Source organism: Perca flavescens, chromosome 13 (genome assembly GCF_004354835.1).
Source record: "Perca flavescens isolate YP-PL-M2 chromosome 13, PFLA_1.0, whole genome shotgun sequence".
In the NCBI taxonomy this organism is placed as follows: domain Eukaryota; kingdom Metazoa; phylum Chordata; class Actinopteri; order Perciformes; family Percidae; genus Perca; species Perca flavescens.
The window spans coordinates 13,690,048-13,710,183 of NC_041343.1; the positions used below are offsets into that span (position 1 = coordinate 13,690,048).

The following is a 20,136-nucleotide window of genomic DNA, read 5'->3' on the forward strand; positions in this document are numbered from 1 at the left end:
TGGAGCTGAAAGTTGTGGATCCGTGAGGAGAGACAGCTGTTTAGACCGCTGAAGCGTAAAAACTTGTTTTGTCATGCCATTTTGTTATTGAATCTTTTTGTTAAATCTTCATTGGACCAAGCCTCTCCTTTCTCAAAATCTAAAAACGCAACAGAAACATTTGGCAGACTAAATGAAAATGTAATCCCACAAAAGCATTTTCATTTCTCACTTACATATGCATTAATTGTTAAAGCTATAGTGCATAGTTTCTGTCGCCCCAATGAGGAATTCCAAGTAATGACAACAATGTTGGTGCATCGACATGACGCAAGCTTTCGGTGATCTATTTTTAAGAGGCAAAAGGGATATCAAAATATATTAAAAACGAGTAATTAATTATTAATTATAAACAAATATGACTTTAAATCAGAGGGTGTTGTGTAAAATTTATACTGTAACATACTGGGTCCTGCTTCACCCCTTGTTGGACTGACAGGCTTCTAGTGACATAAATTGCACACAAGGTTAATTTCCATCCAGAGCCTGCAGTGATTATATATAAGAAATCTTGTAAGCCATTACTTGTGAATGCACCAAAACACCAAAGCAAATTCATTGTATGCGAAAACCTACTTTGTAGTAAACGCTGATTCTGATTCTAATTGTTTTACTGTTTAATTTTCAGTTGAACACAAGAAGGTAGAGATAAGCGATAAGTTGCTAAATTGTATAAAATAACATGACGCAGGGGGTTGGTTTTCTTCCTGTCCTCCCCAATTTTTTTGAGTCACCAGCTCTGTCACTGGTGATTGCGCACCACAATTATCTTGTTATTTTTATGTCCTATTCGTCTCCAAAGCTGAACGCTGCTGTTGTCTTTTCTCAGTGGTGACGTAAGACACATCATGTCGTCGGACTACACCATTTTGTAAACATAGCCATACTGAGTAATACAGAAAGAGTTTTGTGGAGCTGATAGTCTTAATTAGCTTTGTATCAACTCATTTGGCAATGGCTTGAATGTAATGGATGTTTATGAATATAAAATAGTCGCGCACTATAGCTTTAATTAATTAACAAAATTAAAATTAAAATAATTCCATTTTCCTTTTCACTACTAGCATGGGCATTGTCTGACAATATTAAAATGAAACAGAACCTCATCTACATCTATATTTGTGACATATCTGTGTGAAGCAACACTTTCAAGTATTTGCTCTGTCAGGTTATTATCTAGCTGACATTCACAATAGCTTGCAGCAGCCTAACAGCTGCCATTTTACCCCAGGCAGATTAACAATACTACTTCAGGGCCATGAATATTATGCATGAATAGAACCAGCGTCTGTAGTCCCGCCTTCTGAGAATGACAGGTTGCTGGAACTTGAAAATGAGACTCAGTTTGGAGTCAGGCCACAAGGAGCCTCCAGAACCACTTCCTTGCCTATAGTCTGTTAAACTCTATCCAAACTATTGGATGGATGAGCACCATTCTTCCACAAGATATTCTCTCATTTATATAACATTTAAGAGAGACCTGAGAACAGCAGGTAGAAGAAGAAAAAAAACATAGCCAGACATATCAAAAGGACATATAGCATCAGAAGCAATCACAGACATCACTAAATAGAGATTTGAATATAAAGGTTTGTATTATATCATTTGGTGTTATGGTGATGCTGGTGAGATCTGGTGACTGAATTCAAATGAATGGGTTGGAGATGTGTTAGTGATGATGCTGTTTATAAGCTTATTTGTACGATCAGTGTCTGATGTTGACATACTTCTGTGTGATCTTATTACTGTTATTTCTCCAGTCATGGACAGCTCTGAACCTGTGATCCTAGAAAGACTGAGTGATGTCACTATGGGAGGCGGCCAAATGAATTCACCTGATCCATTAAGTAGGGTCATGGAGGAGGCAAATGTCTAAGCTTCTCTATCACTCCTCCCACAGTTTTCTTTTTTCAGTTTTTGATGTGACCAAGCACATACCAGTATCACATTGTCTGCTAAAGTGTCATATTAAAATCTAGATAGACATTTGGATAGGTTTAGATTACAAATCAGACACTGAATCTAACTAAAATGGAAGGAGACTCTGTCTGTCTCTCTTTCAATTTTCTTGACAACCATTCCTCAAGGAAGAGCAGTGTCGATTGCAAGATCGATCTTGAAATCTGCAGGACATTTTTATTAGTAGTGTGTTATCGTCACACTGTAGAGTATTGAGAGGGGACCCCTAATAACTGTTACACCGCCGAACGGCATTCTGGGTACTGCTCACTCTCCTTTGCTCGCTACAGTACATTTAAGAACAGATCGAGACCGAGATGATACATTGTAGCAAACACAAACATTTCAAGCATCAGCGATGTGAGCTCTGTGGCAAACAAACGTTTATGATACTTACAGGTTTTGTTCAACAAGATAATCTTCACAAATGAACACCACTTTTATTATTTTAGAAGCGTAAATGCAAAGTAAAAAGCTAATGTTTGGCGATAAATTGACTGCACCACAGTCGCATGACTTCAACGTCACCACCACTAAGCTGACAGTGACGTTTAATGTCCCAGACATCCTCTGTAGTCTCATTTAGCCACAACCACCTTTTCTAAGACACATATAACCTTCACAATTCACAAGGCGGGTGTTTACCTTTATGTGTTAGAACAAAACGTGAAAATCTCTTTAGCTTGTGTTAACAACAGACCTTATTTCAGGCATCTAACCAAAGTCCATACAAAAAAAAACATCCACTTCGAGACGAGGGAACCGGAAGTGCAAAAATGCTAGCTAATTTCTGGGTTTTAGGACTCATTCCTGCAGCACTCTATTGCTAGGGGACGCAACTATGGCATGGCAGGTGTACTGCTCAGAACCCAAGGAAGCGCAATGTGAAGTCGTCTGGATAAGCAATTCTAGAGAAAGCAGGCCAAGCAAACAGCCCATTCCAAACAACCACGTTTTGAATGGGCACTGCACTAATTAGCATGTTTATGTTCATGACTGTGGTTGTTGGTTTGGGCTACAGATTAATAACATTTAGGGCTAAATAATAACAAGGTCAGAAGTGCTGATATCCTCATGTCAGTATTTGTGCAGTGCTGCTGCCTCTGCAGTAGGCCAAGCTAGTTCTTTGCTCAACTGGGCCAGCTGTGTGCCTGACCTTGCTTTGAAGTGATCTCTGTCAGTGCAGTTAGCCATGTCACTAAGAGGCTTGCGGGCAGCAGATCAGTTTAGCACAGCCTCACCTAACTAATCTGATTACTTCAACAAGGCTGCTATCAATGTGCAGGACAGAACGAACAAGAACAAACGCTCCGTCACATTTCCATAGTAGGGGACCATCTTCATACACACAAAGTTCAGAAGCGGTCACTGAAGCTATGCTGCATTTGTTTGCTGTATCGTTTATGTGCATCTTTGTATTTAAATGTTGGTTTTTAAATGTGGAGTTTCCCTTCCCCTCAAAGGCTTGCATTCCAGCTGTAGTGAAACGTACATGCTGCCAGGTCAAAAGAGCAACAGCAGACTTTCAGTAGCTTACTGCTAGCTTACCAAAATTTTTTCAGCCTTTGGCTCCAGCTTAGATAGTTTTTTATTAACATTTCTCCCTTGTCTGTAAGATGCTGGCGTTGACCTTTGTTCTGTGACTGCTATAGAATTTGGAGCCCCAACTCGAGAAGGGAGAGAGACTACAAAGATACCTTGACATAATTGACCAATCTAATATAAGCTTTTATTTACCATTTTATCCAAGGTGATCTGCAGGTTATTGAAGAAAAAAATGTTTTACACTCCAAAGCTTAAAATAAAATACCCATCTTGCGGAGAGTTTTAACCAATCTATATTTTAGTTAGCATCTTTAGCTACTGTAGTAAAACTAGGGAAAGGCAAAGAGCATAAGCGAAGACCGCAGAAGGATTTGAACTGCAGCAGCAGGGTTATATGAGGTGATGGTTTTTTACATTTTTTACTTTGGGCACCTTTGTAGCCGAGAGGATTAAAGTAGTTTAGATTGAGTAGAGTTTCTCAAGGTATGCATGATGAGGGTTGAAAGTCTAAATCAGTCCAGTTAGCCACCAATTTCAGCACGATTCTGTTAAAATAGCCTTTGAATCCATTGATCGATTAAGATGCTCAAGATTTGTGTTAGGTTATTTTGAAATCTTGGCTACATCAGCACTTAAATATACACACTGTGTAAATGATACAGAGTGAATACAGCTCTACTTTCACCTTCTTTTGCTTCTCCTCCAGCCCTCCCCCACACTCTTCCCACACCTGTGAGGATTAAAAGCTAAAGAGAGCTGAGAAGTCAAAGCTTGCCTGTCCTTCCCACTCTTCCCTTTCTTTTATCTGTTACCTCTCCACAGGTCATTGCCAATCTTTTTTTTTACCAATCCAGACACTGGTTCGGGGTTGCACCTGTTCTCACGCACCGTCCTTTGCTCCGTGGTTTGGGGTGGGTCCCAGTCCAAAAAGGGAACAGCAAGAGCTAAAGCAAAGTACTGGAAATGTGGAACTTTTTCATTTTCAGTATTGTCCTTCAGGAACTTGGGTGCAAGAGGAAATAATTTTCTTTTCTTTTTCTTTTTACTTTCCATGCTTCTTGGATTACCTATGATCTTTTTTTCAAATAAAAGGACAAAGATAACTGTTCCTGCTGTATACTTCTGTATACTTAATCCACCTGGAGGTTGGGTGGTGCTATTCAACCAGAGGCTCCAACATCGACATGGCTCCCACAGTATGTAGAGAAACTACTCTATTATTAAGGGTAATATAGGTATAGTTCTGTTAATTAACAAGTTTTCATCATACAGTGTCATTGTAGCGTTGTTCAAATCTGTTTGCACCACAGCTACTCCAGTAAATGTAAAGGGGAGACTGTTGGATTATCTAATCCCTAATCCCTATAGCCTTTTTTAAACGCTCCATACATGAAATGTAAAAAGCATTTTGATGGAACGATATAATTTGATCTATTTCTATTTTAAGCAGCACTTTAGAACTAGCTTATTAGTCAGTGCTCCTCTTAACCTATTAAGAACTGATAAGCCAATGTCAGTATGAGCCACTTTAGACAGCTTGTTGGTCCTTCAATCTAAAAAGCAATGCTTTAAATCGTAGCATTAGCTGCAACTAAAGGCAGTGGTGGTCTAAAAGTGACCGTCAGTGAGTTTGTCAGTTCAATCCTGGAATGGCATGTTAAATCTTGGTGGGGAAAGTGAAAAGGGCAGCGCTTGCCCCTCCCTCATTACCACCACTGCCCTTGAGCAAGGTCTGCAAAATAGAGGCTTCCTCTCAGTGAAACTTCCCTGAATAAATAAAGGTTAAAAAGTTTCCCTCGCAGGCTGTCAATGTCAATACTTTTGACATAAGCAGCCATTTTTAAGTGTGTTTCTGAACACAACTGAAGTATCAGCTGAGTTGGTTTATTAGTTAAAAACAGGATTTTAAAGTTGGTTTTCAAAACATAATTGCTAGGGTTACAGTAGATCATGAAAATGTCCAATCATGGAGTTTTGTGATGACAGTAAGCAAAGCAGAAGATTATAGTCATAGCAGCACAGTCTTTAACATTTCAAAAGTTAGTCCAGCTCTGAATAGAAAGTAGTTAAAGGTGCTGTAGGTAGGATAGCAAAGATCCATGATTTAGCCAAAAAATTTGAACATCGCCAACTTCTCAGTCCCTCCCCCCAAAACGGTCTCCTAAGCCCCTCCCCCCACAAGGGAGAATGAATGTGTGTGCATGAGCAGTGATTGACATACAGTTAGACTAGTGTCTTAATTCCGTTCATGTTTGGAGATTAATAGGGCCCGACTGACTTTTCTAATTTAGCCTGAAACATACTATGTTTTAATCCTGAGATATATCTAGCAGCTAGTACAAATTTAGATGCTGGTTTCAAGAATCTGAGGGATTGATTGGAGGTGACGAAGTCAAATGCCAAATGGATGGCTGAGAAGATCTCAAGAGATTGATTTTAGAAGGAAAAAGAGATAGATAGAGCTAGAGACATCAAGGCCAGATTTAGCTCCACATTACCTGGCACTTCCTTTTTTAAACTCTTCGGCCCTGGCAGAGCTAATCAGCTTGCTACACACATGCCATTAATTCTTCAAGGAACACTACTGACACTGTGGGCACCATGTCCTCAGTGAAACAGATAGATGCTGATAAGATTCAACATGACATTCTGTTAAACAAAACAGCTCAACAAGATCAGGTCAGGGATCAAGACAGTAACATGGAGACTGTATAAGCCCTGGAGTGTCCTTGCTTGTATCACATGACATAGGAAGCAAAAACAGATCACGCTGAATTGACGAGCTACAATTTTTCTAATTCTACCTTTTTTTCTTATTTTCCGGAGGCAGTGATGGCTTGGGGTCGTCTCGACGCCTGTCCAGTTTTGGACTAGAGGCCTGCTGAGTGCCAAGGGAGAGTGTCCTATCCACGAAGACACACTCACTGTCACACTAATCACGCTAAACTCTCCGCACTCCTTCTGTGTCTGAAGCATCAGAATAGCTGTGTGAGGAAAATGGCAAGTCACAGAGACCCTCGCTTTCTGCACAACCTGTCCTACCACCCACGATGGCAGCACGACTCCATAAAAGTGAAGAGAAAAGGACATGTGCGGCCAGTGGCTGCAAACAGTTGCAGTGGATATAGTTTGTTTAAATCATTAGCAGCTTTATCATCAAAACCACAGTTGCCATCATCCTGTGTGCAACGCTCCAGGAGCTGGTGTTGGAACTGGCTTCTTCTACTCTTTTTCATGCTCTCATTTCTGCCCTGTCAAGCCTGGGCGATCACTTTCAAGGTGGTCCTGGTTGGACCCTGGACGTGTGACATCTTATACTCCAAAGCCCTCCCTGACTTGGCAGCCAGTCTGGCCACAGCCCGCATAAACAAGGACCCCTACCTGAGCAAAGGCTACTGGTATGACTACACGCTGATCAGTGAGGACTGCAAGTCATCCCGTGCTCTTGTTCGCTTTCCTGAGCTGAAAGGTTATGGTGCTGCTTTCCTGGGCCCTGCCAACCCAGGCTACTGCTCCTCAGCTGCTTTGTATGCAAAAGAGTGGGACGTTGGGATTCTTTCCTGGGGTTGCCTCAAACCCAGCATGAATGAAGGAGGGATGTATTCCACCTTCCTGCGGCCGCTGCCACTGTCCTCCCGTGTACTTTTTGCTGTGTTGCGGTACTTTAGTTGGGCCCATGTGGCCATAATCTCAGAGGAGACAGATTTGTGGGAAGCCACAGGACAGGAGCTGGCCTCATCACTGAGGGCCCTTGGCCTGCCTGTCAACCCTGTGGTTACTATGGAGTCCGACAAAGATGGGCCTCGGCGAGCCTTGACAGCAGTGCGGGAAACAGACCGGGTCAGAGGTGAGTTTTAGATGTAAAGATTACTGAAATAAGACAAATAAACAATTTAAAACAACCGCCACACTGTTTTATTCCACATGAATCATGTAAATGAATTTGTGTTTAATCCCTCCTCTCTCCACAGTGGTCATTATGTGCATGCCTTCTGTTCTGATTGGTGGCCAAGCCCAGTACCAGCTTCTGACAACAGCCTTGTCCATGCGTATGATCGACCGTGGCTACGTGTTCATCCCTTACGACACCCTCCTCTACTCACTACCGTACGAGGATGCAGCCTACTATTCGCTAGGCAATGACACCAAGCTGCGGAAAGCCTATGATGGGGTCCTCACCATCACTATGGACTCTGGAGAACGCAATTTCTATGAGGCCTTCAAAGATGCTCAAGACAGCTTTGAAATCCGCAGCAACACCCCACCAGAGCAGGTGAGACTCTATTGTATATTGAAATAATAGACAATGATAAACATTTAAATAAAATCAAAATCATTGCATCACTGTCTCCTCTGTTAGGTTTCTCCATTCTTTGGCACCATCTACAACATGATATACTACATAGCTATGGCTGCTGAGCAGGCCCGCACCAATGAAGGCCGCTGGGTAACAGGTAAAATCCTGGGTGACAGCAAGGGCGGCTTTGAATTTGATGGCTTTAATCAGCACTTAGAGGCTGGCAAGAACGGTGAAGGCATGCAAGCTCGCTATGTAGTGCTGGACTACAGTGGCTATGGCAACTCTCTCTACTCCACTCATGCTCTGGAGGCCGCTCATACATATGGCAGTTTTGGTGGCTTGAAATACCTTGGACGTTCGATCCATTTTGCAGGCAGCACGCCCTACTCAGACTCAATGTGCTGGTTTAGCCCATACTTTGCCTGTAATGGAGGTGAGTGCACTAGTAGTTTCTTCCCCAGAAATAAATATAAGCTAGTACACTGCTGAATAATTCAGTGCATTCAAACTGTGTTTTTCTTCTCTTCCCACAGGACTGGATGCATTCAGTCTCTTCTTTCTTTTCATTTTGTTCATTGCATTGGTTGGATGTGGAGTTTACATCTTTCTTCATTTTAAGTACGTAAAAGAGAGTATCAAAGAATCATATCTCATCCGGTGCATGTCGTGTGTGATTATTTTCAAAATTGTTTTCTTTTTTTTGTCCAGGAGATCTGGCAAGGTTGGGTTTAGCTTTGGAGGTGGTGGTGGATCAACAAAGGTAGTCCTGACTCTGGACGACCTGGTCTTCATCAACACTCAAATCAGCAAACGGGTCAGTTTTGAGCTAAATCTCTGACAGTACTGACTGTATTTTGCTTCTCTCTGATTTGCAAGTGTGATGTATGAAAGTTGTTTACCTGTAAAAGATTATCTTCTCTAAGCTGACCCGTCCTCTTTGAACTGTATGTGTGAGCAGAAGCTCAATGACGAAAGTTTCCTGAAAAGCCAGGTCGAGAAGACGCCTAACCACTCAGTGTCTTGTCGTAGCTACTTGGCCTCTTCACCAGAAAGCTCTAATATTGCTGTGTTTGAGGTAAGGCGAGTCTGGCACATTAAAAAACTCCTGTTTATCATTTTGGTGCCCATGCCTTTGGATGTCCTTGGTTGTTACAAAGACTGTGTCAATTTGTGTACGTCCCAGGGTGACTTGGTTTGGTTGAAGAAATGCCCAAATGGAGCTGTCTCAGGTGTCAACAGCAAAACTGAGTTTGTCTTTATCAAGGTACGTGAATGTGTGTAATTATTCAAAGTACTTTCCTTTGTTGCCAGAAAACAACAAAATACAGACTGGTATGGTCCCTAGCCTCAATACAATATGTCAAACGGAGGGATATTCCTCTTGCAGCATAAAAGTTACTTGCTGTTTGCATTGTCTTCCAATCAGCTCAGGGACATGAGGCACGAGAACCTCAATCTGTTCCTGGGAATGTTCTTCGACTCTGGGATCTTTGGTATTGTGACCGAACACTGCTCCAGGGGCAGCTTGGAGAATCTGCTCAGCAATGAGGAAGTGCGTCTTGATTGGATGTTCAAGTCTTCCCTATTAATGGATCTGATTCGGGTAAGAGAGACAATATTACATGTTACATGTGTTTCTTGTCATGTTTTCTCATCGCTCACGTTTTCCTCAAACTTTTATTGTTATTAGGGAATGAAGTACCTGCACCATCGTGACATCATCCATGGACGGCTCAAATCCCGTAACTGTGTTGTAGACGGGCGCTTTGTATTGAAGGTGACAGATTATGGGTTCAGTGAAATTTTGATTGCCCAAAACATTGACACTGAAGGGGAAAAGCCAGAGGGTGAGTTCATGTGCATCCTCAGACTCATTTAGGGACTTTGCTCTTAAATATAAATTTTTTTGTTTATATTGCTGTGCATCCTTTTTCAATAAAGATCTGCTTTGGACGGCTCCTGAGCTGCTGAGAAGCTCCAGTCTGAGGAAGAGGGGCACTTTCTTTGGAGATGTCTACAGCTTCTCCATCATCGCGCAGGAGGTCATCTCTCGCTCTACACCTTTCTGCATGCTGGACATGCCTCCTAAGGGTGAGTGATATGGGGTTAGTAACCCCAAAGCATGGTAACATGAAAAGAAACAGTGAAGAAGTCCAATGTGTTGGGGCCATGTGCAAAAGATTTATAAATATTTCAAATATTTTTGGCAGATCTGCACGAGTGCTATTTGAAATGTCCATCATGTTCTTTATGTTCCCCACCTGTGGAAATAATAACATACAATGTATTGTTGCTCTTTGCTCACTTTACACACAAAACCAGTTCACAGTGAACTGAAAAGAAAAGCTCAATGGTGTTTTAAGCCCCCAACATCTCCTTCCAGACAGTGCTTCAACCGTTGACTTCAAAGCACCCTAACCCTAACCATAACCCTAACCATAACCATAACCATAACCATTTACTAATCCTAGTGAATTCCAGGCAGCACTGCCTGGAAGGAGACGTTGGGGGCTTAAACATTGATAAACAAAAGAAAATGACAAATATTAGAATTGTTCCTGAAAATACTGTCTGATGTCTGTTTTTTTCCATTATCAATGACATTCACATTTATTTGACAAAATTGGGTGCAAAAAATCACATTAGAGACAACTGTATTCAAATCACAGCATTTTTTGTCTGTTTTTGTGCATTTGCTGTGTGTGCCTAACATCTGTGTGTTGTCTGGGTGTGTTGACAGAGATTATCAGCAAAGTCAAAGAGCCTCCTCCGTTGTGTCGGCCTGTCATATCAGTGGACGAGGCCCCGGTGGAGGTGATACAGATTGTAAAACAGTCCTGGAGTGAAGATCCAGAGAAGAGGCCGACCTTTGAGGAGATCTTCAAACAGGTAAAAACACTGAAAACCCGTGTTGGTCCACATCTTGCTTTGTTTTGTTTGAAAGTAGCAAGTTCGAGATGAAGTTCCCTCTTTTTTATGTGACAGTTCAAGGAAATCACCAAGGGAAAGAAGACCAACATCATCGACTCCATGCTGCGCATGTTGGAACAGTACTCCTCCAACTTGGAAGATCTGATTAGAGAGAGGACAGAGGAGCTGGAGGTGGAGAGGCAGAAAACTGACATTCTGGTGGCTCAGATGTTGCCCAAGTGAGTGTCCAGCAACTAACTGACACATGACAGACATAATGAAACTGTGACGTCATGCTCTAAGTCATGGCCTCTGGAGGCCTGTAGAGCATCAGCACAATTATAATAGATTATTATACTTAAATGATGCTCGTTTTACTTCCTCAGGGAGGTCAAAGGTCAGAGATAGCCTCCCTAAAGCAGGCAGGGAATCAATCTCATCTCAGCAGGGTGGCTGCTCCCTGACACACTGTAGATGTATCAGGTCTTCTGCAGGGATTTACCTTAATAGTTCTCAGGAACTGTGGAGACCAAAATGCAGCTGAATCAAGACCACAAAGAAGAACATTGTGCTGGTGCTGTCATCTCTTGAGCAGGATACCACAATCAAACTGTCAAAATAGTCAAAATGTTTTCCTTTATTTTTCATTTTCATCTTTATTTCTTTTTTTTGCCATGCTCATTTTGTTCCACCAAACATATGGTTGTGCAACAACCAATAATAGGAATGTGATCAGAGAGTCAAACCAGAGTCTAAAGCAAACACCATAATTAAAACTTTCATTAGATTTAGCTCGCAACCATGTCCTGTTCGTAGATATCAGTCACAGTCTGTTTCTATCGGAGGGTATTTGTTTTTAGAAGGAACTGGGTTAATTTATGTCTTGAGGCCTCCAAAGGATATACATTTACAATACTGCATGATGTGTATGTGTAACAGGTCAGCCGCCTCAGTTTTGTTTTTGTTTTTTTGTCTCAGAGCTGGATGATGTTACCAGAATTTTCATCATCTAAAAGTCAAAACAAGAACACCTAAACATACTCAACTGTGTTCTCGTCATAGCATTAGATTTAGTTTAATCATATCTTGTTGAATCATTATCATATTAGTTGAGAGGAGAGAGTCACACCATGCTTTCATTGTGTGTGTCTCAGTCATGTTTCTAGAAACAATACTTTGCCTGTTTGCAATGATCAATGATAATAGTTTGGGAGGAAATCCTGAAATCATCACATAATCCAAAAAAAGTAAGATTACTTTGAGCAGTCTCCATCTCTTGGGAGAAGACTGTTTCTGCTTCAGCACCTCAGCAGTGTTCTCCACTCATCATCTTCCTCCTTCAGGTCTGTGGCCCAGGCGCTGAAGACAGGCAAGCCCGTCAAACCAGAGCATTTCAGCGAGATCACGTTGTACTTCAGTGACATCGTGGGCTTCACCACCATCTCAGCTCTCAGCGATCCCATCGAGGTGGTCGACTTACTCAACGACCTTTACTCACTCTTTGATGCTATCATTGGACTGCATGATGTCTACAAGGTGAGTGTTCGGGGATCCCACGTATGGTACAATGATGAACACCTCTATTTTTCAAATTGATGGTATCTTTAAATGGTTTTCTGTATTTTAAATAAAGTGACAGACACTCGGAACAGATCTTTTATAGACCATATAAATCAGCTTTGGAAGAAATAAGCCAGTTGAAGCCTTCGCGCCGGCAACAACTGGGTCCGGATGCATTATGTTTTCGGGTTGTCCGTCCTTCCGTACGCCCCATTCTTTTTTTCTAATTTGGCACAAACGTCCACTTAGACTCAAGGATGAACTGATTTGAATTTGGAGGTCTAAGTCACTGTGACCTCACCATGCATTTTGGGCCATGACTCAAGAATTGATACACTAATTGCAACTTTTTACTCAAATTTCTAATAGGATAAAATGATGAAGTGATGACATTTTATACCCAAAAGGTCAAAGGTCAATTTCACTGTGACATCATAATGTCCAAAAAAACACTTTTCTGGCCATTATTCAACGCCGTTACTCAGGAACAGAAGGGGAGACATTTGGTTGGATACTTCTTTGGGGAGGCTAACCTTCAAACTGTGGTGATTGTATAGATCTTCAGTGACGCCAGGTTGAAGATGTTTTGCCATTTTGTGTGTGTGTGTGTGTGTGTGTGTGTGTGTGTGTGTGTGTGTGTGTGTGTGTGTGTGTTGAACTCTTATTTTTATTGTATTTAGGTGGAAACTATCGGAGATGCCTACATGGTAGCCTCAGGAGTCCCCACTAGGAACGGCAACCGCCATGCAGCTGAGATGGCCAACCTGTCTCTTGACATTCTCCACTGCATTGGGACCTTCAAGATGAGGCATATGCCTGACCTGAAAGTCAGGATTCGTATTGGCCTGCACTCTGGTGAGCAATTTGTTCATCCTATTACACTACACAGAAGTAATGTTGCATATGGAAAGATCTTTACCATGAGTGATTACTTTAAGAGTCACATACATGTGTAATGAGTAATATGACATGAAATAAATCCAAACTCCATTCCAAAGTGAGTAAAAGTTCATTTGTTGCAGAGGATTAAGAATACAAGAGCCCAAGCTGCTAAGGCAAGGAGGTATTTTTACCTCCTTTATCCTTGTCTGGAACTTATTCCTGGAACAGTGAAACGCTATCCACTTAGAGGGCTGTCATCCAATTACATAACACACTGCATAATTTGGATTTCTAACTCTGTTCTATGAATTTCCTTATGAGACGTGGTAGTGCACAACTTTAGTGTCATGTTTTGGTTAACATAAATTCATAGTGTACTTTTATCGTAATAGAAAAAGATTATGAGTCTACTAGAAAGAGTAGTAGAAGCTCAACTTGTATTAAAAACTGAGTGTTCAAAGTTATAGTCGCAATGTGTGTGTGTGTGTGTGTGTGTGTGTGTGTGTGTGTGTGTGTTCTTGCTTGCTATGTTTGCAGGCCCAGTGGTAGCAGGGGTAGTGGGTCTTACGATGCCTCGGTACTGTCTGTTTGGAGACACTGTCAACACAGCATCTCGAATGGAGTCCACATCGTTGCGTGAGTGTCTCATACATAATTATGTGGATGAGACAGATCTCCTTTTTCTTTTAAAATTTTTTTTTTCTAAATTGACATTTGTTAAGAGGACAGGTGTAGTCTGTGTGCATGCTGCCTGAGGCTAAACAGGGCTTTAAGTGAGCAGTCCTTACTAATCCTTTAAGACTATCAGTAGAATTAGAGGCCAATTTGAAGTTTTAGTGTAAATGTCCACGTCACTGAGATTGCCTCCATTACCCTCTGCATGCTATATAAACTAAGTAGGAACTTGAGTTCACTTTACTTATGTTTAAAAATAAAACTCTCACATGTGATAGAGCTCCCAGAAAATCATACTGTAATACACAAAACTATTTACCTTTAAACTAAACAGTACAGATCTAATTTACCGTATCTAAAATACAGTGTTGTAATGTAACTAAGTACATTTACTCAAGTACTGTACTTAAGTACAAATTTAGAGGTACTACTTGAGTATTTCCATTTTATGCAGCTTTATACTTCTACTACACTTAATCTCAGTGGTGAACCAAAAACATAGTAATTAACTATTTCAAATCCTGTTGGACAAGCTGGAAAATGCATCTTCACAAAACTGAAAACAGGGCGGTTTAAACTGTGGATTAAACTACCTAACAGTAAAGGAGTTGAGTACTTTTACTTTTCATACAACTGTACTTTAAGTACATTTAATAATAATAATAATAATAATAATAATAATAATAATAATAATAATAATAATAATAATAATTTATACTTTATTAATCCCGCAAAGTGAAATTAGAATGTTTTAACTCTGTTGTTATTACACACATTACACATGCACTAATGGAGAGATGTCAGAGTTAGGGGGCTGCCCATGGAAAGGTGCCCCAAGCAGTTTAGCTGATAATACTTTCATTTAAGTTGCTAATGTTTTGAATGCAGGACTTTTACTTGTAGAGAGGTAATTCCACAGTGTGGACTTTCTGTAAGTAAAGGATCTGAATACTTCTTTAGTGACTGTACTGTATTTTTGTAATTAGCAGCAAAGCATTTATGGGTACTGTACTGCCTTCAAGTGGCTTAATACCCAAATCACAGCCTGACTCTCTAAATTCCTCAGATACAATCGTTTTTAACCTTAGAAATTTCCAAAACCAATACATATAACTCATAGTAAAGCAATTTCCGTATCAAATGTTGAGGACTGTTTTGTATTTTCTATCATAGCTTTCAGAATCCACGTCAACCAAAGAACAGTTGCCATCCTGAACAGCTTGGAGATGGGATACAAAATTCAAACCAGAGGCCTGACAGAATTAAAGGTAAAATGAATAAAAACACTTTCACAATATACACAGAAGATATAATATACCCACTGTAACACTGACATCGTAACAATAGCCAATGAATGCTAATGATTATTTTTTCTAGGGAAAAGGGATTGAGTACACATATTGGTTGGTTGGGAAGGATGATTTCAACAAGCACCTGCCCATTCCTCCAGACCTTCAAGGGTAAGTGAATGTTTTGGTTACTCCTCCACATACGCATAAAAGTGATTTGCCTGATTTAACTTTTGCACTACATTTATACTTTAGCACAACCTAATGTCATCAAATGACGGTATGAATGGTATGTCGTGTTCTGATCTGTGTCCCAGTCACGGTACATACAAATCTGTATTTCCTATTACAGGGGAACCAGTCGTGATATCTCTGTAGAAGAGATACCTGTTGACAGAAGACAAAAATTCCTGGATCGACAGAAGAAGATGGGCTAGGTTTTTTTTTTTTTTTTTTTTTTTTTTTTACTGATGTCCATGTTTGAAAATCGATATTTTCTAGATCAACATTGTTTTTCAGTAAAAAAAATACACAGAGAGATGTGTGATGGAAAAGTTGAACATGCAACAATGACAATCATCGTCATCATAATTTGTGCTACATTCAAAAAAGAATTCCAGCACCGGTGACGTAAGAATTTATACTTTTTGGAAATCATTTCTATGCTAAAATATTCTTTAGAGGCAACTGCCCATTATATGTGTTAAGCAGAAGTATAAAGACAGCATAAAATCAAACCAAGGTTGAATTACAGGTCCAAAAAGTGTTGGTTTAGAGGACAGCATCCGCCTCACAAGGAGGGATTGTACTGGATGTGTCTACAAAAATTATCCCACTATCATGTGTAATACTGGTGTACTTCATGTACTGTATGTATTTGTACTGATTGTAGGGCTTTCTAGAGATATTGAAGAGATTTAATCATGAACACCTCAAGAGTGGAAGCTATTACTGCTCGACTATTCATCTTGGGTATAATAGAGCACTCACTTTAGAAGCATTAGCCCTTTACAACAACTCAGAATTAATACATTAAAATATTTGCACAGTAATTTAAGCTGGATAGCACTGGATAGGTCAGTTAGGGTTAAGAGTTCAGGTCAGGGATGGCTCTGATTTTGATTTTGTGGCAGCGTTACTATGATTATTCACACATTTGATGAATAAAGCCATATAATCCAAAAATTGTCAGAATGTGTCAAACAAAGCATCCATTTGTTTATTCATTTTAGATTAATATAGATAGATACCTATTATCTAGAAAAAATACGATCTTATTGACAACTGGGTCTTCTAACATTTGATCCCATTACTGCAGTAGGCCTATTTGAGTTGATTTGACTGATAGGACTGTTTCATTCTTATTCAACTTATCACTTTGACTAAGTGTATCTTAAGGCAAAATGTGCTCAAAGTTTTAGTTTCGAAGACTTGTTTCAGTGGTAATTATAAAGATACTTGCTTGAAATTATCTGCAAAGCTGCAAATAATAAATAAATTCCAACATTTAATGACAAATAATTTTCAGAAAAATGCCATGGGACTCACATAGTATTGTTCTTTAAAAGATTGACCAATGATGGACACATGATGTCATGATACTATATACAGCAAATATTGTTTTTTAATGATGTGTGTATTGCTTTTAACATTATGCTGACATATTCTACCAAATCATAGAAGACGTACGCAACATGCAAACAAGCTATTGCAAACTATTGCTCACTGACAACAATTCAGTTTCACTATAGCTTCACCTACAGTACATGTAGCCTATTACTGAAACATACTGTGTGCATGGCTGGATGTACTATACAGTTGTGTGTTTAACAGGGTCTTAATAGGACAGCAATAGGAAGACCTGATTTCTGTGAAACATAGTATATCTGCTCTGCACTGATATGCAGAATGTCTGAGTCAATTGACTGAAATTATTATCTCCGATAATGTGCTTCAGCAGATTGAGCCTTTTCATGTATATCCCAATCTTCTTGAGGAAAATGTCTGGCAGTGTCTGAGTTTTTCAGCCATTATTTTCTTTTTGGACTCTCCAGGACCCCAAACAGCGGCTGTATCTGAGAACAAATGTTCACTAAGTTGCTCCCATGTCCAACCCCAGGAGATGTTACAGAACATATGGGGAGAGCAAGCATATAAAAGGGAGGACAGAGTCTTCTGAGTCATTTTTCTTTGGCTTGGGGATATGTATATACTGAACATTTGTACATAGTTAGTTTGTCTTTGTGTCCTGCAGGGTTAGGGACTTTATAGTGGAGTTTTTTCTGCTTGGGTTCCCTAAACCCCTGACATAAAAGGAGGTATCAACAAAACACAAGGGTTTAATCACAGTGCATTCAAAAAGGAAGCAACCACATTGTTCAATCACTCTCTGTTGGCTTGCTACTTGTCTGCTGCAGCACTGATATTGAAGCAATAATAGGTAGCAGGCAATGTCAGGATGTGATTATTCTCCAACAACAGTTTCAGTCTGCGGACATTTGTTCACTTGGGAGCTCACTTGCTGACCACTTCTAACATACGCTGACTTGTCACAGTAGCTCAGCATATAGACATAAAATGGACATCTGAAGGCTTGATGATCAGGTTACTTTTGGTGTAATCTTAACACCCTTAAGTGTTTAGCACGGCTTTTCAAGCATGATTGAACCCCTGATGAAGAGGAAACGCAGGATTCTGAATCAAGATGAAGATCATGGGGAAAAGCTGTCTGAATGTGTCTTTGATGGGTATCTAAAGGACAAAATGAGTTACTATTGGTAGGACCTACTTTTGCTAGATTTTTAATCAATTTGCCAAATAGATTGATCTCATCAAAACTGTATGTACTGTATTGTTCATTTTGAAAGTGTTTTCAATGGGTTTCTGTAAATAAATTATGGTTTTAGTGAAGCTTGTCTTTGTATGTTTGTCTCATTGCCAACATTTGGGTTTTTTGTGTTGATGCTATTTTCCAAAATGGTGCCATTGGCAGTACATTAAGTTATTCAAAACAAGTGGATCAATAGTCAGAAGTTCAATAAAGGCCAGTAAATTACACTTTAAATTACAGGTAAGCCATTTATAGCTTGATATTTCCAAGTTAGTGGCTTTTATCTGTCAAATCTGATTCATACTTTTTAATTATAACAAGCTTTTAAAGCGGTGTTGTAAACAAAGGACTTGGAAACAAGAGGTGACACACTTAAAGGATCAGCAACATGCCACAATACCACTCAATAATGAAGAAGAGACAGTAACTCAATGGAAGTCTTAGCTCACCATTTCACCGTAAATCGCTAAGCAGTGATGGCTTTGGGCTGGTTTTATTCTGTAGTGGAACAATCAAACAATGAAAATACAAGGATTGCTTTACATAATTCAACCTCTGTGCAATGCACAGTACACTGTCACAATTTCATCCTGAACATTTCAAATGTTGATAAATCTTATTTATGTTTATTTAATGGATTTTGTGCTAAAACACAACCTCCATGGAGCTGAAGTTGCACCGTGTAATGCCAGCCAACAGTTTACATAGACGTATAACTTGTGAAATATAGTTTTCCTTAAGGTCATGAGATTTTCTTGAAAGAGTCTTTAAATGCCATCACAAACATGTCCTACCAAAACAATGAGACAAAATAGATCTTTATTGTCTTTGCGCCTAGAACAATGTCATAAATAATATTTTAATAATATTTTTACTTGGGAAATGATTAAAATGTTAATATTCAAATCATACAGGTCATGTCTGCACTAGTAGTAATATCTACAAGTGATATTAGTGCCCTGAGGACAATGTCAGCTCAAAAGCAATATTTATGTCTGTCACTATCAGAGGTTGCTATAAGGACAATTTGATCAGTTTGACAGGTTTCTATGCCAAACCTTTTCTAGCACTTTGGTGATGCAATCACATCCCTGGGATTGAACCACAGACTATATCTACAGTGTGAGAGACTTTCCTTTTCAAAACTTCCATGTTGTGTAGTTATGTGTTGCTTAGGGTATTCATTAGTTTATGCTATCATAGACATGTGGCATTATTCAGTGAATATTCTGTCTTTATGGATCACAATATGATTAATTATAAAACCTCAGTCCACATTAATAGGATAACCACCGCTACCATAGTATGTGCTATGGGGAACTGTGGTTCTTTTAATGCGTCTTATATGTATTAGGATACAGTTGAGTATTTACTTGTGATTATTATCACAAATTGGATGAATGCTACACTGCATGTTATTATCAACTCAGCCTGGGATGTTTTGCAACTTATGGTCTAGACAATCAGTTTGCAGCTGCCCAATTGGTTGTTGAAATATATACATTTAATTTAGATTTAAATTAAATAAAACTGAAAACGAATAATCAACTAATGGCCACTGATAAAACCATAATACATAAAACATTATTTTTCATATCACTATAATATTAGAGTCCTAAATCCCTCTAATAGTGTCTAGGGAGTTATTATATATGCCCATACATGTATTTCTGTAAAATACGCACATATGCATTTAATGCATAACTTTCAACAGTGGGCTACTACTTTAAAATCTGTGAGGCCTATAGCTGCATAAGCCCTGACCTTTCAAAAAAACATGTTTTGCAGTTCTTTTCTTCGTCTTCACAAACACAGTAGGGTAAAACCCCAAAAATAAATGGTGAATTAAACGACCTAAACTCTCCGATCGTCCGCATGATCATAAAGGATATCTTTCCCGGCTGAACACCGTGTTCCACTGTGTACCCCATCAGTCCTGAAGCCCCCCTGGCATTTGAATGCCACCGGCTTGGAGGTGCCAGTCCATCAGAAGCTAAGTTAAGTCAAGTCAGCCAGAGAGAGCTAGGCCAAGACCGGAAACAAAGCTAGTTGGTTTTCACAATTAAAGCATATTGGGTTGTGGTCACAACAAAACATTAGAATACTCAGATGATTTATTGACTATTGACCTCCTTTTTACAGTCTAT

General features: G+C 39.7%; 1 protein-coding gene across 1 annotated transcript; it reads left to right on the plus strand.

Moving 5' to 3' along the window:
• Window positions 1-4,634: 4,634 nt before the first annotated feature.
• Window positions 4,635-15,596, plus strand: gucy2d (guanylate cyclase 2D, retinal). The gene is made up of 19 exons (XM_028595918.1): window positions 4,635-4,739; window positions 6,370-7,390; window positions 7,515-7,816; window positions 7,904-8,276; window positions 8,377-8,461; window positions 8,552-8,657; window positions 8,802-8,918; window positions 9,027-9,107; window positions 9,270-9,446; window positions 9,534-9,690; window positions 9,785-9,934; window positions 10,584-10,732; window positions 10,829-10,992; window positions 12,097-12,289; window positions 12,994-13,168; window positions 13,733-13,831; window positions 15,044-15,138; window positions 15,248-15,330; window positions 15,512-15,596. Exons 2-19 carry the CDS (start codon window positions 6,541-6,543, stop codon window positions 15,594-15,596), a joined length of 3,441 nt encoding a protein of 1,146 aa, XP_028451719.1. The 5' UTR covers window positions 4,635-4,739; window positions 6,370-6,540.
• The last annotated feature ends 4,540 nt before the right edge of the window (window positions 15,597-20,136 follow it).